At 37.7% G+C, this 21,142-nt stretch overlaps 2 protein-coding genes across 4 annotated transcripts in view; both read right to left on the bottom strand.

Annotated features, from left to right (window-relative positions):
• Positions 1-21,142, bottom strand: part of LOC139114443 (uncharacterized) — a 51,706-nt gene that overhangs the window by 4,890 nt on the left and 25,674 nt on the right. The window contains exons 1-2 of one of the 2 annotated variants that reach the window (XM_070676197.1): positions 2,570-2,839; positions 1,272-1,402 (exon numbers count right to left, since the gene is read on the bottom strand). The exons of the other annotated variant lie outside the window; for it this stretch is intronic. Of the exons in view, the coding sequence (XP_070532298.1) occupies positions 1,272-1,389 (118 nt within the window). The 5' untranslated portion in view covers positions 1,390-1,402; positions 2,570-2,839. Of the gene's footprint in view, positions 1-1,271; positions 1,403-2,569; positions 2,840-21,142 lie in introns of those variants that run through there. 2 annotated transcript variants of the gene reach the window in all.
• LOC139114379 (uncharacterized) lies at positions 5,291-15,570 on the bottom strand. 2 transcript variants are annotated; one of them, XM_070676086.1, is made up of 6 exons: positions 15,403-15,570; positions 14,427-14,557; positions 8,813-8,962; positions 8,053-8,209; positions 6,816-7,540; positions 5,291-6,518 (listed from the first exon to the last, which is right to left on the bottom strand). In XM_070676086.1, the coding sequence occupies exons 4-6, from the start codon at positions 8,066-8,068 to the stop codon at positions 6,144-6,146; spliced, it is 1,116 nt and encodes a 371-aa protein (XP_070532187.1). In that variant the 5' UTR covers positions 8,069-8,209; positions 8,813-8,962; positions 14,427-14,557; positions 15,403-15,570; the 3' UTR covers positions 5,291-6,143. The 2 variants fall into 2 exon arrangements, with proteins under 2 accessions (XP_070532187.1, XP_070532176.1); XM_070676075.1 differs by having other exon boundaries at positions 8,053-8,206.

Below are 21,142 nucleotides of genomic sequence, written 5' to 3'. Positions count from 1 at the left end.
CATGTTATTTAACCTTTCCTGCGTCTATCGCCGTCACATTGTATTTGTCATTGTTCAGTTTTTGAGATATCTTTACAACCTATGCCTCATTTACCGTCTGTTTGTGTACAATCACCCCAGACCAAGGAGGTGTGATCTCTGACCGTTTTGTCACCTTCTGCTTGGACGGGATTGAATGAATCAGACAGTACGCGCACATACATACATACATACATACCTACCTACCTACATACATACATACATACATACATACATACATACATACATACATACATACAGTACGCGTAGAAAATGTATGACAAGGAATACTCGACAACACTTACAAAGCCTAAGATGTTTAGGTATCACACACCTCTAAACTTAAGTTTTGATCAGCGTGCTTAATTTCCTCAAGGCATCTTAAAAGCAATCAATTTTATCATCATCAAAAATAAATATGCGTAGCCATCCTGCAAATTTTGACATTGCAGAAATAAGTGACCTAATTAACCAATATTCGAAATGCATATGGCGCTTGCGTTAACTCTTTGGGTAAAACGTTGTATTTTACTTGTAAAAGAAAAATAGCGTCATACTACTTTATTCACATTTGGTTAGATGTGGTAGACCTAAGTGAGTGTACATATATAATTAAGTATTTACTGTCAGCCTTAGCTTCGAATAATCATAATGTGAAGTGCGAGCAGGAGTCGAGGGGATGAAGTATAGTCTGCCCATTCAATGGTCTGTGCAGATAGAAGTGCTAATTTTTATGTCAAATCTTGGGATACAAAACGGGAATTTGGTGATGTTATGTTAACCACCCCTGCAAAGATCAAATGGTTCATCCCTCACGTGTTGGCTGTCAACATGAATGAGAGTAGGTCTGATGGCCACCTACTGAAATCATTTCGGAAAATGCAGCGGTATACTTCCGTATAAAACAAAGCAGGCATATCAATATTAGAAGTGACGATATTCTTGGTGTATGGTAGAATGTGTCTCAGTGACAAATATTGAGGCTGAAATTCTCTAGGTAAATAACCATTATTTGTTTGAAAGCCGTATATATTGTACTATGGTAAAACAGACCATAAAGAGGTAAGATTTTCCTCTTCTGTCTATGATTGATACAGTTCTGTTTGCCCTGATCACTTCCGTAGTACTTGCAGCATGTCCTTCCGACGTGGCGACAAAGCGCCCTCGACGGACACTGGTGTTAAAAAGGTAACAGAGATGACAGTTAGCAATCATGAATATAACAAGTTAATCAATAACCTGTTTCTACTTACCTTTCTTATTTGAATTCCCTTCTCCATTTTTTCCGCTCTTTATTTTGTCTTTCTCGCCAGCTTCGGTGAAAGCAGCGAAGACGACAAGAAACCCGAGTAGGAAAACAGTTATTCTCATATTGGTGTTGTGCCTGCAATCAAGAACAGACCCTATTCAAAGAATACCAATCGAACTATGCGATAGTTTTAGAAACGGTCAAGCATTTTTAACATCGAAGTAGTTTCCCCTCCACTGTCTATGATACTCAAATGTCATTCTTTAGATCGTTTGTGATTACTGGTCCGTATTAGGCGGTACAATAGCCACTATAACTGCAGGGGGGGTGGCCGGTGTTTTTGGGGGTGGGTCGCCATTTTTCACGCAAGCATTTTTGAAGGGTCATAAGATTTTGTGCAAGCCTATGGGGGAGGGTCACCTTTTTTTATGCATCAAAGCTGAAATTGCATGTGCACGTAAGAATATGGAATACTGAAAAAAGAAAACATACCTCCTGGCACTTTCATTTTCTGTCATTTCCATTTTCGGCACGCCCTTCGGGCTGCCATGCATAGTGAATGGACATTTCAGTGAAATTCCAAAAACAAATTTCTTGCACAACCATAGACTTGAAACCACTGTAGTCTAGTCATGAACATTAATACTAATAATTATGTGTACATAAATGCACAGATTTACCTAGTTTTGTATTTAAAAAAAATATTCATAGTTTCATCATAGGCTGCAATGCATAGTGAATGGACATTTCAGTGAAATTCCAAAAACAAATTTCTTGCACAACCATAGACTTGAAACCACTGTAGTCTAGTCATGAACATTAATACTAATAATTAGGTGTACATAAATGCACAGATTTACCTAGTTTTGTATTGGGAAAAAAATATTCATAGTTTCATCATAGGCTGCCATGCATAGTGAATCAACATTATCGATGAAATCTAAAAATTACATTTTTTGTAAATGCATGCACTTTTTATCTGCCACTTCAAGCAAAATACATTTACATGAATTATCACACACATATGATTTGATAATTTTTGGACAAAGCGTTATATCGGCCGCATTTTGCCTTCCTTTTGGGAGGGGACTTCAAAAGTATAGCAAGTCAGAAGGAGGTCTTGAACGCATTGCGGGTTTGTTTGGGGGGTATTGAGTAACAGGGGAGGGTCACTTATTTTCATGCACGGATAAAGGGGAGGGTCACTAATTTTTGTGCATGAACTTTTGAAGGGTCATTATTTTTGATGCAGCGGTGTTTCGAAAACACCCCCCCCCCTGTCATTTATGTCCAGTCCCTTACCTTTATAGATGTAGTTCCTGTAAAATATGGCTGCCAGAATTCAACAACCGATCTGAGATTACGACTTGTAATCCCAGGCTCGTAATCATGAAGTCTCTAACTCGTTTCCTTCCCCTAACTTCACAGAATACGCGATCTGCTTACAGTCATTTAAATGTCTCTCACACAGGTGTACGGGGACTTCACTTGCCACTAGCTACGACTTCGGGAAAAATGCACTGCTGCTGACCAGGCTGAAACTGTTTAACCAATGTCAAACTTCAAACTGTTAAAGTTATTTACATAGGTCGTATGGCAGTGGGGATTCCCCATACTGCGATGACAACGTTTCACAACGCACCGCGCATGTGCGTAATTACTTGAGCGGTGTGCACTTTTGAACAGTTTGAACCGGCTGTCGGCAGGAGAAGAATCATGTTCACGGAAAAAACAGTTTTAGTGCTTTCAATCAAGATTAACCACAGTCATCTGTGGTCGGTCTACTCCGCTCGGCGTCTATGCCCCCACAGACGTGTGTACATATGCATGAGAAGTACTTCTAAGGCAATGGTTCACACGTCTATGGGGCATAGACGCCGAGCGGAATAGACCGACACAGGTGTGGATCAACTTTCAGACATAAAATTTTATTCATAGTGTTACACATGAAGCATTGCACAACTGCCCTCTTACCTTTCAAATCAAATAGTATTTCGGCTCTGATTGCGTTTGCCACCCGGACTTCCTGGTTTGAAGGGCAAACTCCATGTCAGCGGCCGGCGTGTCATAATGCCTTAATCTAGGGCAGATCCCGGCGTAGATCCTTGTGTCGCAATAAATCGAAGTCAGATACTTTCTTAATCGTCATCATGACGAACGTTTAACATAGCGCACCTTTTTGAAAATATACTGGATGACAATGTCGCGAAAACAAGTCGCCCGCTAACCTTCGTGTTCCTGTGTCAGCATTTATCAGGTCAAAGGTCGTTCTTATTGTTTACGCCGCTGTCTCTCTTTTGTCAAAAGTCATACTCGTTCTTCTGTTTTCTCCGCATTTAATCTAATACGAAAATAAGGAAGTATTAGACGCCATGAACTGAGAAGTCGAAGTACAAGATTGCAGTACGAACCTTCATCATGTTCATGATTGCATGAAGAAAATACTTGTATGTCTACAAGAGGGCGTTTTACAGAACGTAAGAGCGACTTGTCCGACTGCGGGTGGAGCATTTGATTTCGTGGGGGGGGGGCTTGAGAATTTTGAAAAAAAATCTTCTTGGCCATTGTAAGTAGATAGGTTGTCTGCCCAGTAGGCACGGAAAATTGTTGTAAAAAGTGATTAATTGCCATGTACCCAAAGATAACAAATTGTGTCTTCAGTAATCCCTGGAGCTGCCGCCTGCAGTGGTTAATTACTACCGGGCATTCATAGATTGTTTGATATTTAAACTTCTGCATAAGATATATGTTGTAAATTATTAGTAGAAATATACGAGCGGAAACCTCAGCATGCACGGATGTATACTTGCATACTGGTTTTTTTGCAAGTTGTTCCTAAATGCATTACTGCTTTGCGTCAGATAATGCACTATCAATGTTTGTCGAATTGGTTAATAGGTGTAAGTAATGTATTGGGAATGCCAGCACTTGTATGAAGCAATCAAGCAACACTGAGAATCCCTCCTGATGTTCAACTAATATGTCAAAGTGTTTAACTTTCCTCTTGTTCACTGTCTTCTTGCCACAGCCTAAACATATTCAATGTCGGATGGAGAAAATATACTTTGAAGAGATAGGGAGATAGGTACTATGTAGATGTGTGTTCAGACAACTCGATCTACTGCACAAAAGCTGTTTCATGTGTCTCTCTCTATGATGATTATGAATCTCCACTAGCCATATATACAGGCACGCTCCTCAGATTTAGGTGATAAGTATCAACTGGGCAGATTTACATAATTTATATAATTCACCGTTTTGGGGAAAACGTCACCAGAGGCGTAAATACTCATGAGTTTTTTTAATGTACCGAAGTATATTGCTTTATTACAGTCAGCGAAGTTGATACTTAGAAATTCCCCTAAAAGGCCGATATAATCTAAATCTATATATGCAAATAACACGATGGGAACTAATTTAGGATAATTGGATGGTGAAGTAATGTCTCTTTAATCTGCAAATGTTAAAACACTCCCATCTGCTTTTCTTTTTTTAAGTCACACACTTGTTTTGTGAGTAATTTGTAATATTGCAACATTCTGCTATTGGGCACCTAGCCTAACACTTTTGAGAAATTTGAGATATGAAGCTCCAATTATTCCAAATGAGTTCCAATCGTGTTAAACGTAAAATGATCGAACGTGCCATGTTTGGTCCCATAATCCTACAATCTGGTCATGTTTCTGGCGTTCATTTCACAGGGTTATTTAAGTCGTAACGAATGATAAAATGACGTATGCCATTTCAGCGGAAGTACGCTTAAACGAACTGTGAAAAGATGAGGAAACAGTGAACCCCGGCAGTCCCAAGTACTAATCAAAAATCATGATAACACATGTTCCTTTTCTTCGCACGGTTATTCGATCTTTCAATCTCCATTCGTTGAGATCAAATAAATCACCGTTGTCAATATTTATGATCTCTAACTACTTCTGTGACCTCGCATTATAGGTTAAACACACCTGACGTATACCGTTTGTCAATCTTTTGAGGCTTTCCTTCATAATAACAAACGATGAAATATGCATATTACACGTACTATACTTTATTGAATATAAGACCTTATCGCGCAATGCAAATAATTGCAAGGACACATTTCTTCTTCACTATAGCTAAGCACTGACCCTCTGTATGTGTGCCTTTTTGTCTGTCTGTTAAATTTACCTTACAACACAGACAAATTCTTCAAAAAAATTATTAACAAAGCCTGTATCGGAAATGTTACAATCGGTGTTGATGCAGGATGTTAAACCACTGAACTCTCCGGCTTTGAACTCGACTATGCATCTAACATTTTTCATAAGACTGCATTCACAAACAAATATTAAATTGAGGGCGCTGGGGGAATTCAGGGGGATACGAAAACTCTGGGGGTGATCGAGGGGGACTTCAAAGTTTTGCTCTAACTTTTGGGGTCACGTGTTGTAAAGATATATTCATATAATAGTTTCCTCAACGACTACATTGCAGAAAGAATGTACATTTTGGTCAAATTCACAAATCAAAGTGCTTGCACACACATGCACTTGTAATCACCCTAGTCTAATCAAATGAATTAACATCAATTATCAAGTGTCTAAAATACACAAATTTAGCTTGTTTTATATTGGAAAAATATTGTTCACAGTTTCTTAAAAGTTACAATGTATAGTGAATTAACATTTCGGTGAAATTCAAAAATCGAATTTCTTGTAGCCATACGTACTTGTAAACACCCTTTCATTTTGGAGATCTCATGGTTGACGTCTAACTTCCAAGTAGTGATAATCATGTGTACAATACATTTGTTGTTTGACTGGACAGATATTATGGAATACAAAGAGTAAATGTAACATTTCTTCAGTTGTGAGAACTACAGTACAAATGTTCTGAGGACCTACTGCTTTATACCTAACCGCTCCAACAAGGCACTGAAACGAGGATCATGTTCACTCTCCTCAGATGTGACGCCATCTTCTGCAACGGCCCAGCCCAGCTCAGGTCTCAGTGCCAAAGTCTCATGATCTTGGGACACCGCCATGAATCCCCCAATGAACTGCATCTCGAATCGCTGAAAATGATAAAGCCATTGAAATGGTACTTTAGACAGGCCAGATGGAAAGTCCTTAGTTGTTGCGCCAAAGAAAAACCTCTCTCCCTCTGACCACTTGTTGAGGTATTGATTGTGTGCAAAGCTTCCATAATTCTGAAGATACGGAAAGAGGGTTATGATCCAGCCTGTTATGTATGGCCCGCCAGAACCACGAGCTACCTGGAACACAGAAACAGAGTTGCATATCAATATTTACGAGTCATGTCAGAAGACGACAATTTTAACAACAGACGCATTTGCAATGCTGCGACAAATTACAGTTTCGTGGCGAGCAATCTATCGCTATTCAAGGGAAAACACAATCTGCATCAAAAGTAATTTTAGCTTGCTGAAATATTGGTACATCAATACAAGAATAAAGACGTCGCAGAACTGTAACCCAGGTTTGAGAACAAAACATTAAAAAACAAATAGATAGCTGCTACAGAATTTATATTAATATTCAGTTATTCTTACTTTGTAAATATTGCACCAGAATTCCTTGTCTATGTTCCCACTTGATGCGTTAACAAATTGATCCAAGACAGGTAGAAGTTGCTTAGTCCAACGTTTGAGATCGTACTGCTCCAGTTGTTCAGCTTTATGCCGGACTGCTATCCAGTCTTCCTTAGTGCCTTCGAGAGTAATAGATGGAATTCCACAAAGGGTTATAAATGTATATGTAAAGTAAGACTGCATCGTGTCCATTAAGGCGATATCACCCACTGCCTTTTCCATGGGACCGGTTGTGGTGAAATTAGGAGTAATGAGATCATAATTTGTTACTCCTATTTCATTTTTGATTTTCTCTGAAAATTCGCCGAAAACCTCTGGCCATGGATTGGTTGCCAAGCCTTTCACAAACTCATCTCTTCTTACTTTTATTTCCTTCTTCTCAGAGTGTGAGACAAACTTCTCTCTCAGCTGTTCGGAATTCTCGTTGATGTGGATTGCTAAACCCTGTGTGATACACAACCATATCATGTCTGGACTCAACACCAATGGATAGTGATTGTCATAGGCCATGTGTACCGCCTGCACTAGACCGTGTAAACCACCAGAGCTGACTATGTTAGCATTGGTTTGATAACTGCTTTCAATCTTCTGTTTGATGCGAACTGTTAGATTTTCCCAACTTGAAGTGGCTCTTAATGGTTTAGTAGCTGGAGGAACTTCGGCTACGTCAAAGGTCACAGCGGTCACTACAGCAGAAAATAAATGATTTGATATACTGTAAGTTGTCACGTTAGACTGGTAGCCAACTGAACATTAAGCTAATTGCCAAGAGTGTTTCTGTTTGATGTTGTTGATATCATGCAGTTGTCTTGCATCGGAAACAGTTTTGCTTGTGGACAAAACATAAGTATTCCTCAATAACTGAATGTATACAACTGGAAGCTGATTTTTTAATTTTAATGTAAATTACCTGAAGGTTAATGAAGCATTATCAATATAAGATTGTCAACAAATGGCAGAAAATACGTATTGGAAAGTATGTTATTTTAATTTGAATTTCAATTTTGAGCGACTTTTGATTTTGATGTACATAAGATAGAAATAAGTACAGTCCGACCGGAAGAAAGTCTGAATTTCAAGGTCAAAAGGACACGTACTATCACTTGGTTAAAGACACAGTAGCTGTAAATTTAGCGGTATCATTCTTTTTGAATTGATTCTCAACATTCGGTATGCATGCGTAGCAGATAATTCTCACCTTTCTTGCCTTCCATTCCTTTACATATCCTTGTCACAGTTTTTTCTGGGGCACAGGTTTCGGGATCACCTTTCTTAAGTCGTAGCTGAGCAGTTCTGTACCCGTTGATTCGTCACACTGACTTGACTTACTTCATGAGTTTCGTACTTGCAGGCTGCTAACAGAAAAGATTGTTCGCAGATTGTTCATTTGGGCAATGACAGTTAATCTCCATGTTCTAGTTCAACTGATCGGTGGAAATTTCAATCAGACTCTGGGGCAAAGAAAATGATATTGATCTTTATGTGCATTTATCGCGACAGAAACGCCAAGAAAGAGACTGGACACAGCTTACAGCTTATCTTACAAAATACGCAAAGAGAAAGTTACATCAAATATTCAAATTATCCATACATAAATTGAATTTTACAGTTTTAAAGGTACATACATGCCTTTCGCTCAACATATCACGTATTCAATGGTCACCACTATCAGCTTGGTCTACAGATTGTACTATGGAGTCACTTTCGTATCAATGATTTTTAAAATCACTTCGAGCAACAAAGACACTCTTCTGAGACTGGAGCAGTGTTCTAACAAAACAAAATTAATAGTCTTTCACTCAAACACGGCCTGTGTATCCTCTTACTGGCGACAAGAACAAACGACATTACAAACACGCGTTTTCTTATGATCTTTATGCTTGTAAAATTATAAGCGCGATCAATCTGTTAAATTGATTCACAAGATTTTGTACGCAAGAGTAGCAGACGACTCTCACCTTTTTTGCCTTTCATTCCTTTACATTTCTTTGTCATCGTTTTTTCTGGGGCACAGGTTTCGGGATCACCTTTCTTAAGTCGTAGCTGAGCAGTTCTTCTGCCCGTCGATTCGTCACACTGACTTATTTCATGAGTTTCGTACTTGCAGGCTGTTAACAGAGAAGATTGTTCGCAGATTTGTCATTTGGGTAATTTCAGTTAATATCCTGGTTCAAGTTCAGCTGAACGATGGAGATTTGAATCACATATCGGGGCAAAGAAAGTGACAATGATCTTTATACGCATTTATCCAAAAGAAACGCCAAGAAAGAGACGAGATGTGGGCTTCAGCTTATCGTACAAAAACTTTATGAGAAAGTTACATCAAACATTCAAATTGTTCACCTGTTGATACTAATTGGATATTACAGTTTTACATGTAATAAATGTACAACAAGAAAAGCTCAATAATTCTCACATAGCCTATGATGTTAAGGCAGCGTAAGCCTCCAAACTTAAGTTTTGATCTTCCCTCACAATTTCGCAGATTTGTCATTTGGGCAATGACAGTTAGTCTCCACGTTCTACTTCAACTGATCGGTGGCGATTTGAAACAGACTCTGGGGCAAAGAAAGTGACATTTATCTTTATGTGCATTTATCGCGACAGAAACGCCAAGAAAGAGACGAGATGTGGGCTTATCTTACAAAAACACTTAATGAGAAAGTTACATCAAATATTCACATTTCCAGCTGTTGATACTTATTGGATTTACAGTTTTACATGTAATACACTCGTGTTAGGCGGTGAGAACAATCAGATATCTTTTATAACATTATATGTTGCAGGTTTCATCAACTTTCGCACAGTACGAAACTTTATTGAATATTTAATATGTAAATGAGCTAATTATTAACTTGACACGCCCAAAGCTTCTCAGTACAATTAAATATTTATCAGATCAATATCTGTAGCAAGTTTCATCAAATGTAATGCTGTAATTTTTTAGTAATATCACTGATTACAAATTGCATTAAATATGCAAATGAACCCTTAATTAACTCCACAAAAACTAAATGCTTTACATCACAATTAGATATCTGTCGGATCAGTATCTTCAGCAGATTTCATCACATTTGGTGCACTGATTTCAGAGTTGAGTTGTATGACTAATTATAAAACTTCATAAAATATGCAAATGAGCTACTTCGTAACTTGACACTGCCAAATGCTTGTCAGTACAATTAGATATTTATCAGATAAATATCTATACCAGATTACACTGACTTGGGTGCCGTAATTTCAGATTGATATACTTAATTGCAAACTTCATTAAATATGCAAATGAACCCTTTATTAACTTGACACTACTAAGTGCTCTACACCACAGTTAGATGTCAGTCAGATTAGTATCTGCAGCAGAATTAATCAAATTTGGTTCAGTTATATTGGAGTTATATGACAAATTATAAAAAATCATAAAATATGCAAATGAGCTATTTATTAACTTGAAACTGCCCAATGCTTCTAAGTGTAATTAGATATATATCAGATGAATAATTGTTGCACGTATCATCAAGTTTCGTGCAGGAATTTCAGAGTTATGTCACTAATAACAAATGTTCATTAAATATGCAAATGAGCAGATAATTGACATGGCACTCACAGTAACATCATAATGTTCTGAGATTGTCATCTGTGAAAAGTTTCATGAAATTTTGTGCAGTATTTCTTGATATATGTCTACACTGTCATTACCGTCTCCATAGGGAAACAATTGTAGTATTGTACGGAAAAAAATGATATTACATAACTTCATGAATATGCAAGCCACAGTGCTTAAAATCTAATTAGATATGGTACCAGTGTACCAAATTTGACTTGAATCTGTTAAGGCGTTTTTGAGTTATCATGTAAACAGACAGACAGACAGACAGACACACACACACACACACACACACACACACACACACACCACACACTCTCACACACACACACACACACACACACACTCACACACACACACACGGACAGACAGACAGACATCGCCATGACATTAGCCCACGTGTAAACACGTGAGCTAAAAAGGGTTTCAGAATGAAAAATAAATTGACCAAATGTTGTAAAATTGACCCCGAATCACAAATATGAAAATATTACTAGAATTTGAACAAAACTAATTCATGTCGCCTTAAAGAACTTGCATATCACGTTTCAACTTGCAGTTAGAGAACTTAAACGATTTGTATGATTTTGCCTTTTACTGTATGTATGCAAAGTTGACGTCGAAGTGAATGACCTCTGAAACAATAATATATGCTTGTCTCGTCTTACCAAACGGGATCGTTTTGTTTTGTAAGGCCTCCGGAGTCCACCAAAGCACACTGTATTGTATGGGATTGCAGTGATGGGTCATCGCACTTATTCAGCATGATGATAAGATCTACTCTGTCATTAAGAATTTCCTACGGGAAATACACTTATACCAACGCTATTGAAACACTTAGGAGAAAAATACGCATTCGGCCGATCCCATGAGTAATGAAGTGTAAAGCGCTTTATTAATGCTTTGGTGTAAGAAGTCGTTTGCATTTTGTAGTACGTGGTTGGGTTCGACAATGGACTCCATTGTGAGAACCGTCCACGCTATAGGCAACGTGTAACACGCACAGCTGAAGGCTTATGCAAAACTTGTCACGTTTTCTCACCGAAAAAACGTCCGTGACCTTTATAAAAACGCCTACTCGTAAGTCGAACGTGAGATTTTCGAAAACATCCGGGACCTAATTCACAACATCAGTGTCTTTCGACCCTTGTTTACGTCATTTCTATGTGCTCAGAAGTTTGGAAAATTTGAATCGTCCCACCCAAAGCGTTTCCTGTTTATCCGGTCAGTCGATGTATGGTCCGTATTTGACTGGTTTTGTTGTTTGCTTGACCTCACAGTTCCCAGCGTTTCTTGGCCTTTTGTGTACATCCAAGCCATTCCAGCTGTCTTAGAATCCCAGACTTTGCCTTATTTTGTCGGGATGGTACAATCTATCTGACTGAAACGGGTTCAATGTTTTCAATTAGGGACTGGACACAAATTACAAGGGGGGGTGGGCCGGTGTTTTTTGGGGGTGGGTCGCCATCTTTTGCGCAAACATTTTTGAAGGGTCATAAAATTTTGTGCAAGCCTATGGGGGAGGGTCACCTTTTTTATGCATCAAAGCTGAAATTGCATGTGCACGTATTAAAGAATATGGAATACTGAAAAAAGAAAACATACCTCCTGGCACTTTCATTTTCTGTCATTTCCATTTTCGGCGCCCTTGGGGCGCAAGTTTAAGGGTATAATAAGCAATGTATTGATGATCCAAGCAGCCACATTGATTTAAGTTGTCATGATTTCTACTTATCCAACTCCTCTATTGTACATATAAACTGTCCCCTATAATGACGCTTTAAATAACAATTTGGGAGATCACTTATTTGATATCATTCTCCCATTGACAATACATTGGGTATAGGTTGGTGTCAAATGTTCATGAAGCTGTATGTACATTTTTTATTTTTTGAGGACATTGACAGAATACAAACTATTCAGAATAGTGCAAAATGTCATCAATAACAACTGGAAGCTTCAGGTCTAACAACTTTTGAATAACAATTTAGGATCAGATAACCTATGAGTTATTTGTAGTTTCCTCTTAGCCTACAATAGTGAATCAACATTTCGGTGAAATTCCAAAATCAAATTTCTTGCACAACCATGGACTTGAAACCACTCTAGTCTAATCATGAACATTAATACTAATAATTAGGTGTACATAAATGCACAGATTTAACTAGTTTTGTATTGGAATAAAAATATTCATAGTTTCATCATAGGCTGCCATGCATAGTGAATGGACATTTCAGTGAAATTCCAAAAACAAATTTCTTGCACAACCATAGACTTGAAACCACTCTAGTCTAATCATGAACATTAATACTAATAATTAGGTGTACATAAATGCACAGATTTACTTAGTTTTGTATTTAAAAAAAAAATTCATAGTTTCATCATAGGCTGCCATGCATAGTGAATGGACATTTCAGTGAAATTCAAAAAACAAATTTCTTGCACAACCATAGACTTGAACCACTGTAGTCTAGTCATGAACATTAATACTAATATTAGGTGTACATAAATGCACAGATTTACCTAGTTTTGTATTTTAAAAAAATATTCATAGTTTCATCATAGGCTGCCATGCATAGTGAATGGACATTTCAGTGAAATTCCAAAATCAAATTTCTTGCACAACCATAGACTTGAAACCACTCTAGTCTAATCATGAACATTAATACTAATAATTAGGTGTACATAAATGCACAGATTTACTTAGTTTTGTATTTAAAAAAATATTCATAGTTTCATCATAGGCTGCCATGCATAGTGAATGGACATTTCAGTGAAATTCCAAAAACAAATTTCTTGCACAACCATAGACTTGAAACCACTGTAGTCTAGTCATGAACATTAATACTAATAATTAGGTGTACATAAATGCACAGATTTACCTAGTTTTGTATTGGGAAAAAAATATTCATAGTTTCATCATAGGCTGCCATGCAAAATACATCGACATTATCGATGAAATCTAAAAATTACATTGTTTGTACATGCATGCACTTTTTATCTGCCACTTCAAGCAAAGTACATTTACATGAATTATCACACACATATGATTTGATATTTTTTGGACAAAGCGTTATATCGGCCGCATTTTGCCTTCCTGAGGCTTTTGGGAGGGGACTTCAAAAGTATAGCAAGTCAGAAGGAGGGCTTGAACACATTGCGGGTTTGTTTTGGGGGGTATTGAGTAACAGGGGAGGGTCACTTATTTTCATGCACGGATAAGGGGGAGGGTCACTAATTTTTGTGCATGAACTTTTGAAGGGTCATTATTTTTGACGCAGCGGTGTTTCGAAAAACACCGCCCCCCCCCTGTAATTTATGTCCAGTCCCTTAGAACTATCCAAAGCTCTGGTCCTCTGAATCACAACGCTATTTTGTATTCCGGAATAAGAAATTTTAGATAGTCTTGGGAAATACCGCATTGAGGTATTCCAGATTGGCGTCTCGCGTTTATTCAAAGAACATCGGCACTATAGCGTGCCTAACAACGATGGGTTTGGCCGCCATTCAATGATGAGCCGAAGATGTTCTTTTTCAGGCGAACTGTACTTTCAATGTACTTATTGTTCTTTGTCAGTCTTGCTTTGCTAATATTTATTATTAATGCTTAAACATAAATGGCCTCTTTTCTGTAGTTATAGCACAGGATTCTTCAGGTAGTTCACCGACGTTATCTGTTCTTAAGCAGTGGACCTGTACCTATGGTAACATTCACTTTAAAGAATATTGCCCATACTGTCTATGTTTGTAATAGTTCGATTTGCCTTGATCACTTCGATGTTACGATTTTTGTTTGTTTTTGGTTTGTTCTGGGGTTTTTTTTTGTTTTGTTTTGAAAAGATAAATTTCTTGCATCAAAGTGGCAAATAAAACATATGTAAAGAAGTGAGAACCCTCGACGGACACAGGTGTTGCAAACAAACATGACAGGTAGCAAAAAGTAAGTTATAGAGCAACCTTCTACTTACCTTTCTTATTCGAATTCCCTTCTCCATTTTCGCCGCCCTCGATTTTGTTTTTCTTGCCAGCTTCGGTGAAAGCAGCGAAGATGACAAGGACCACGAGTAAGAAAACAGTAATTCTCATATTGGTGTTGTGACTGTAATCAAGAATAGATCCCTGTCAAAGGAAATTCTGGTCGAACTATACCATTTGTTCTGGAAATGGTCGAGCATTTTTGTCATCGAAGTTGTTGTATCGGTAGCAAGCTCTTATAATTTGCAATTTCTGAGTCGTATTAGCCAGTAGAATAGCAACAATAACTACACTGTGAATCCCTCCTTCGGCTGCAAACAGTAATATGCCCTCTTTCCCAGCAGCCAGTCAGAAACGGGATAATCATTTCCTGTGATTGACTTTCAAAGGGACGTATCGCATGTGGCATCAGTCGGCTGTACATTTCCATTTCGGCGTGTGTGAGTGGGGCCACCAAAATGTTCTTTCTAATAGAGAGCTTTGAAATTTTGGCTATCGTTTGGGCTACTGATCGACAAAATCTCTTCCTCTCCCTGCTGTTAACTGTGATCGTTCTCTAAGCTCTATGATATCGTTCCTCCATCGTTGAGGCAAATGAAAACATGGTCGAAATGTTTTCTCTCTTCCGCCCCCTGGCATTTTGTGATCTTTCTCTAAGCTCTATGATATCATTCCTCGCTCTGAATTACAATTCAAGTATACTTTTGTACGCAATTTACCTTTGCTCTAATACACATTGTATTCTAATGACGCACTTCGTCATGCTCAAAATGGCTGACTTTTCACTATTTTGTTGATTCTGCAGATGTTAAGTTACTGTCATTACCATCTGGGCACGTTGTCACGTTGAAACTTCAGGCGACATCCCCTGAGAAACTTGCATTTTACCTGACTGTGACATTACTATGTGAGCCTGAGTGGAACCTTTGGTCTATGACGTATTTAGGATTTTGACTTTTTACGACTTACCTCTATCGATGTAGTTCCTGTGAATATTTGGCGACCAGATTTCAACCACCGGTCTGAGATTACTAGTAATCTGCAACTTGTAATCTCGTGATCTCCAAATCGTCGCCTCCCCCTAACTTCACAGCATACGCAATCTAAGCATACGGAATCTGCTAACAGTCTATTTGAATGTCTGTCGTATACTGAGACTTTGTTTACCACTTACTATGTCTTCGGGAAAAACAAGCACTGCTGATGTCAAAGTGATTTACATAGGGCACAGGGCAGCGGGTATTCACCCTGCTGCAATAGTACTCTTTCAAAACGCACTGCACATGTGCGTGATTACATGGGCATTGTCCCTTGTTGAGTATACTTGTATATTGTTGAGTATGATTTTTTACAAAAAACATGATTGGAACTAATTTCGGATAATTGGATCTAGATATTTTTCAAATTTCTGAAAAGTGTTACGTGCCAAATAGCTGAATGTTGCAATATTACAAATTATTCATAAAATAAGTATTTAAATTAAAAAGAAAGCAGATGAGTTTACATTTGCAGATTAAAACGACCTAACTTCAATATCCGATTTTCGCAACTTGGTTCCAAACGTATTACAAAATAAACATGGACTTAAATGACAGACATTTGGTGATTTTTATGTCACTGCTTGCCCATCTCCCTGCCCCTCTACAAAACGTTTTCATTAAAACCGCGCTGTTCATTTTGTCACTGAAGGATGCCGACCAACCCAAAATTATTGCCTTCTTTCATTACCTTTACCGAGGTCTTTATTCAGTACTACACCAACAAACATTTGATAACCATTGGAAAACTTATGCTTAATCAGTTTTCAGGTCGGCTGATTGAATTTTGATGACTGTTCGCCAAAATGGCTAATGGCTTTGAAAAACTAACGAAAACATGTTTCCTTTGAAATGCCACAAATGACTATAAACTCTAACACCGTAAATGTACCAGTCTTTCAATCGCCGTCAGTCGTCCTTCAGCGACATTGGCCTCAGTTGTGTTTTCTGTGTCGCCACGTCGTCAAGCAGAATTTACATGTATTGAAGATGTGTGGAATTCTGACGGATTTTATCCCGTTTCTGACTGGCTGCTTGGAAAGAGGGCATATTACTGTTTGCAGCCGAAGGAGGGATTCACAGTGTAGTTATTGTTGCTATTCTACTTGCTAATACGATCCAGTAATTGCAAACAATCGAGCTTGCTACCGATACAATAACTTCGATGACAAAATGATCGACCATTTCCTAAACAAATAGCATAGTTCGATCAGCATTGCTTTAACAGGGATCTGTTCTTGACTACAGTCACAACACAAATATGAGAATAACTATTTTCTTACTCGTGGTCCTTGTCATCTTCGCTGCTTTCACCGAAGCTGGCAAGAAAAAACAAATAGAGTGCGGCGAAAATGGAGAAGGGAATTCGAATAAGAAGGTAAGTAGAAAGGTTGCTCTATAACTTATTATATTGCTACCTGTCATGTTTGTTTGCAACACCTGTGTTCGTCGAGGGTTCTCACTTCTTTACATATGTTTTATTTGCCTTTATGATGCAATAAATTTATCTTTTTTTAAAAAAAAAACGTACAATCGAAGTGATCAGGGGAAATAGCACTATTACAAACATAGACAGTAGGGGAAATAATGCCCTCTTTATAGTGTATGTTAACATGGTTACAAGTCCATTGCATTCGAACAAATAACGTCGGTGAACTACCCAAAGAATCCTTTGCCAAAACTACAGAAAAGAGGCCATTTATGTTTAAGCATTAATAATAAAGATTAGCAAAGCACGAAAGACAAAGAAACAATGAGTACATTGAAAGTACAGTTCGCCTGAAAAAGAACATCTTTGGCACATCATTGAATGGCGGCTAAACCCATCGTTGTTAGGCACGCTATAGTGCCGATGTTCTTTGAATAAACGCGAGATGCCGATCGGGAATACCTCATTGTGGTATTTCCCCAGATTATTTAAAATTTCTTATTCCAGACAAATAGCGTTGTGATTCTATGAGGACCAGAGCTTTGGATAATTCAAATTAAAAACTTTGGACCCATTTCAGTCAGATAGATTGTACCATCCTGACAAAATAAGGCAAAGTATGGGATTCTGACAGCTGGAATGGCTGTGATGTACACAAAAGTCAAAGAACCGCTGTGAACTGTGAGGTCAAGCAAACAACAAAACCAGTCGAATAGGGAGCATTTTCTCAAAGTCCCTTGACCCATAAATCGACTGTCTATGGATACAAACTTCTGAGCATACAGAAATGACGTAAACAATGGTCGAAAGACTAAGATGTTGTGAATTAGCTTGCGGATGTTTTTGAAAATCTCACTTTTCACTTATGAGTTGGCATTTTTATAAAGGTTATTGACGTTTGCATGTCCGGTGAGAAAACATGACAAGTTTTGCATATGAGAAGCCTTCAGCTGTGACTGTTACACGTTGCCGGTAGCGGGGACGGTTCTCACAATAGAGTCTGGTACATTGTCGAATCCAACCACGCACTACAAAAGAAAAAACGAAATCTTAGACCAAAGCACTTATAAAGCCCTTGTTACAGAGATATTTTATCTCAGACAAGGTTAATGAACCTAGCGGTCATCGACACCAGTAAAATGGTTAATTAAAACAACAAGAATTTATTTATAAGTCGATATGCATACAAACCATATGTTAGGCAAACGCACAATACGCTAATTCCGTTTTACGAGGGTGTTTACGGAAGTCAGGACGAAAGCAAGAACATATGTCACAGAGATGTTTGAATATTAATAGTATAATATGTTAATTGTGACAGTGACGTTTATGATTGGATGTATCATTTTATCTTTAATTCATGTCTATCGTATGATCAAAGCCACGCCTTAAAGATAACGTTTAAAATCCCATTCTAAAACAATACAAGTAAGATTAGATTGAATACAGAGAGAGTTGCTCGGAGAGATTGTAACATGGTGGAGAATCCGGGTACAGAGCAAACTACACGAAGACGGAGAACTGGTAACCAACAACGATGACGACAAGAAGACTGAATACGACGAAATGATCTTTGGAATTCGACTGGCTGAGTAACATTGTAATATGAACTAATGCGAAATATCTATGAAGAAATCTACTGCAGAAAATCAACTGAAGCAATCAACATACACCGAACAACGAAGAACAATGCAGCGATCCGAGCTTAGAAAATCACAGACTTCCATAGTGAAGCAGCCGTGAGTATCGTAATGAAGTTTGAAGCATCACGGACTCTGCGAACTCTAGTTACCAATGAACTTTCGATGAAATCAAAATATGATCTAATAATGAACATTCAATTTGGTTCTTATTACGATGTTTAAATGTTTTGTTTAATTATTTTACGGTGATATTGTATTTTGACGTCGACGTCAATGTTCTTATTTGGTGAAATATGGTATAGAGATTAATGATATGTAAGATAGGAATTTTTATTTTAGACGTTAAGCTCATTGTAATGGGATAATTGTAACTCGATGAAGAATTGTCTTTCTTACGGTATATTTCTCAAAATCTTACATCCAATCAAGAAAGAGTTGACTTCAGACTCCTTTTGATCATACAACTAGCGGATAAGCAACAATCGCTGACAAAACAATTGAGAAATTCATATTCTAATTCATCACGGTATGGATTTACATGACTGATTCTGAGTATGAATGAAATGAGGCCTCCAGTGTAAATGAGTGTGTATGATGTAATCCTACCAGTTGAATTATATAGATACATTTTTGTACAAGCCGACTGGTGTCATATGATATTACGAACAGAAATTAAGCTCCGTTTCATGTTAACTACTTCTTTTATTTACCATTTACGCTACTTATTTGTTTGTGAAATTATTCTGAGATTTGAATCGCACTTTGGTAATTGATACACTGCCTGTGTAAACAATACTTGAAAATAGGAAAAATGTCTTGTTTTATTTTTGTATATGTAGAAGACGAGTTTTCAAGAGTTTTTAAGAGTTTTACGAGAATTTATATAGTCACGATGAGTAAAGGTGACTTTTTACGTATGAAGTTATTGGGAAACTTCATATCTTAGAGATGATTTTATGTAAGTTATAATGACGATGCATTCGTTGGAGCATCGGTATAACGAAACAGAGATATTTTTAGATTTGAGCATTATTTATACACAAAGTGAATGCATATTACAATGCTGTGATTCAAGTAGCCTATTCTTTTTGTATAACTAAGCTCGCGAAATTATTTTGTGATATTGTTCTATTCTTTGTTTCTTCAGAAGTTCAACAAAAAGGAATTTATGATTATTATGCCCCCTGAAGGGAGCCACACGAGGTGAAAAGGACGGGAATATTTAAGCTGTCAATCTCTGAAACTAATATGAGAAATCGGCGATTATCCCACTCTACCTCAAATAATGACGAATATGCGCAATCAGCTTATAAGAAAATATCAAAGTTGAATATAAGGAATCAATGATATTGTAATAATTGGAAGACGATGTGATGATGACGAAGTTCAAGGAAAATGAAACAAATGTGTACGTTTTCTCCAGAGTTGCGAGGATGGCCAAGTATATGCCATTTAAAACTCGATGTAAACAAGGAATTACCTTAGATATGTAATTTTTCGTTTCTTAAGACTTTACAAATTATTGTAAATGTACGACTGTTTGCTTTCTTTACACTTTAAAAATTTAAATAGTTTATGGATAACAATGCGGGACGCATTGCTTGAAAGACGGAGAGTGTTACAGAGATATTTTATCTCAGACAAAGGTTAATGAACCTAGCGGTCATCGACACCAGTAAAATGGTTAATTAAAACAACAAGAATTCAATTATAAGTCGATATGCATACAAACCATATGTTAGGCAAACGCACAATACGCTAATTCCGTTTTACGAGGGTGTTTACGGAAGTCAGGACGAAAGCAAGAACATATGTCACAGTGACGTTTGAATATTAATTGTGACACTGATGTTTATGATTGGATGTATCATTTTATCTTTAATTCATGTCTATCGTATGATCGAAGCCACGCCTTAAAGATAACGTTTAAAATCCCATCCTTAAACATACAACGAACAGTCTGGGTTGCTAAAGGAGATTGGAACATTGAGAGAGGAAAACGGCGGACCCAAGACATTTAGACTATGGGAGAAGCGTATCTTGGGCGATGGCAACTGTCAAGCTTGTCTACAGGGAAATAAAGTCTATGTAGTACCAACGAACTCTAAACGTCTCGTGTAGTCAATACACTGAAGATCCCCAGGTTACCTCTCGGCAGCCAAGGCGAGTTCAACACATAAACTCCCCTTTGAAAGAACGATTAGTAATAGGATGGCCGGAACGTTACTACTATGAAAAAGAAAAAAACTATAGTAACACCCTTTACACTTCATTAGTCATGGGATCGGCCGAATGCGTATTTTTCTCCTAAGTGTTTCAATAGCTTTGGTATAAATGTATTTCCCGTAGGACATTCTTAATGAGAGAGTAGATCTTATCGACAAACCTTTTTCAGGTGCCGCCAACTAAGCAGTTCGTGCAAAAAAGTGTTCGTGTGCAGTTTTTTCAGCGGGTGGGCAAATTTGAAAATAATTTGCGGGCGGGAAGAAAATGTTAATATTTACAGTGGGCGGGGAAGAAATTCTATGTTTTTCATTGGGAGGGGAGAAACTTTTTGACAATTGTTGACGTAGAGGGAGATGAAAGCCATAGTTGATAGA

Source organism: Ptychodera flava, chromosome 2, assembly GCF_041260155.1.
Source record: "Ptychodera flava strain L36383 chromosome 2, AS_Pfla_20210202, whole genome shotgun sequence".
NCBI lineage: Eukaryota > Metazoa > Hemichordata > Enteropneusta > Ptychoderidae > Ptychodera > Ptychodera flava.
Note: the sequence above shows the minus strand (reverse complement) of the source record. Positions and strands in the feature narration are given on the sequence as shown.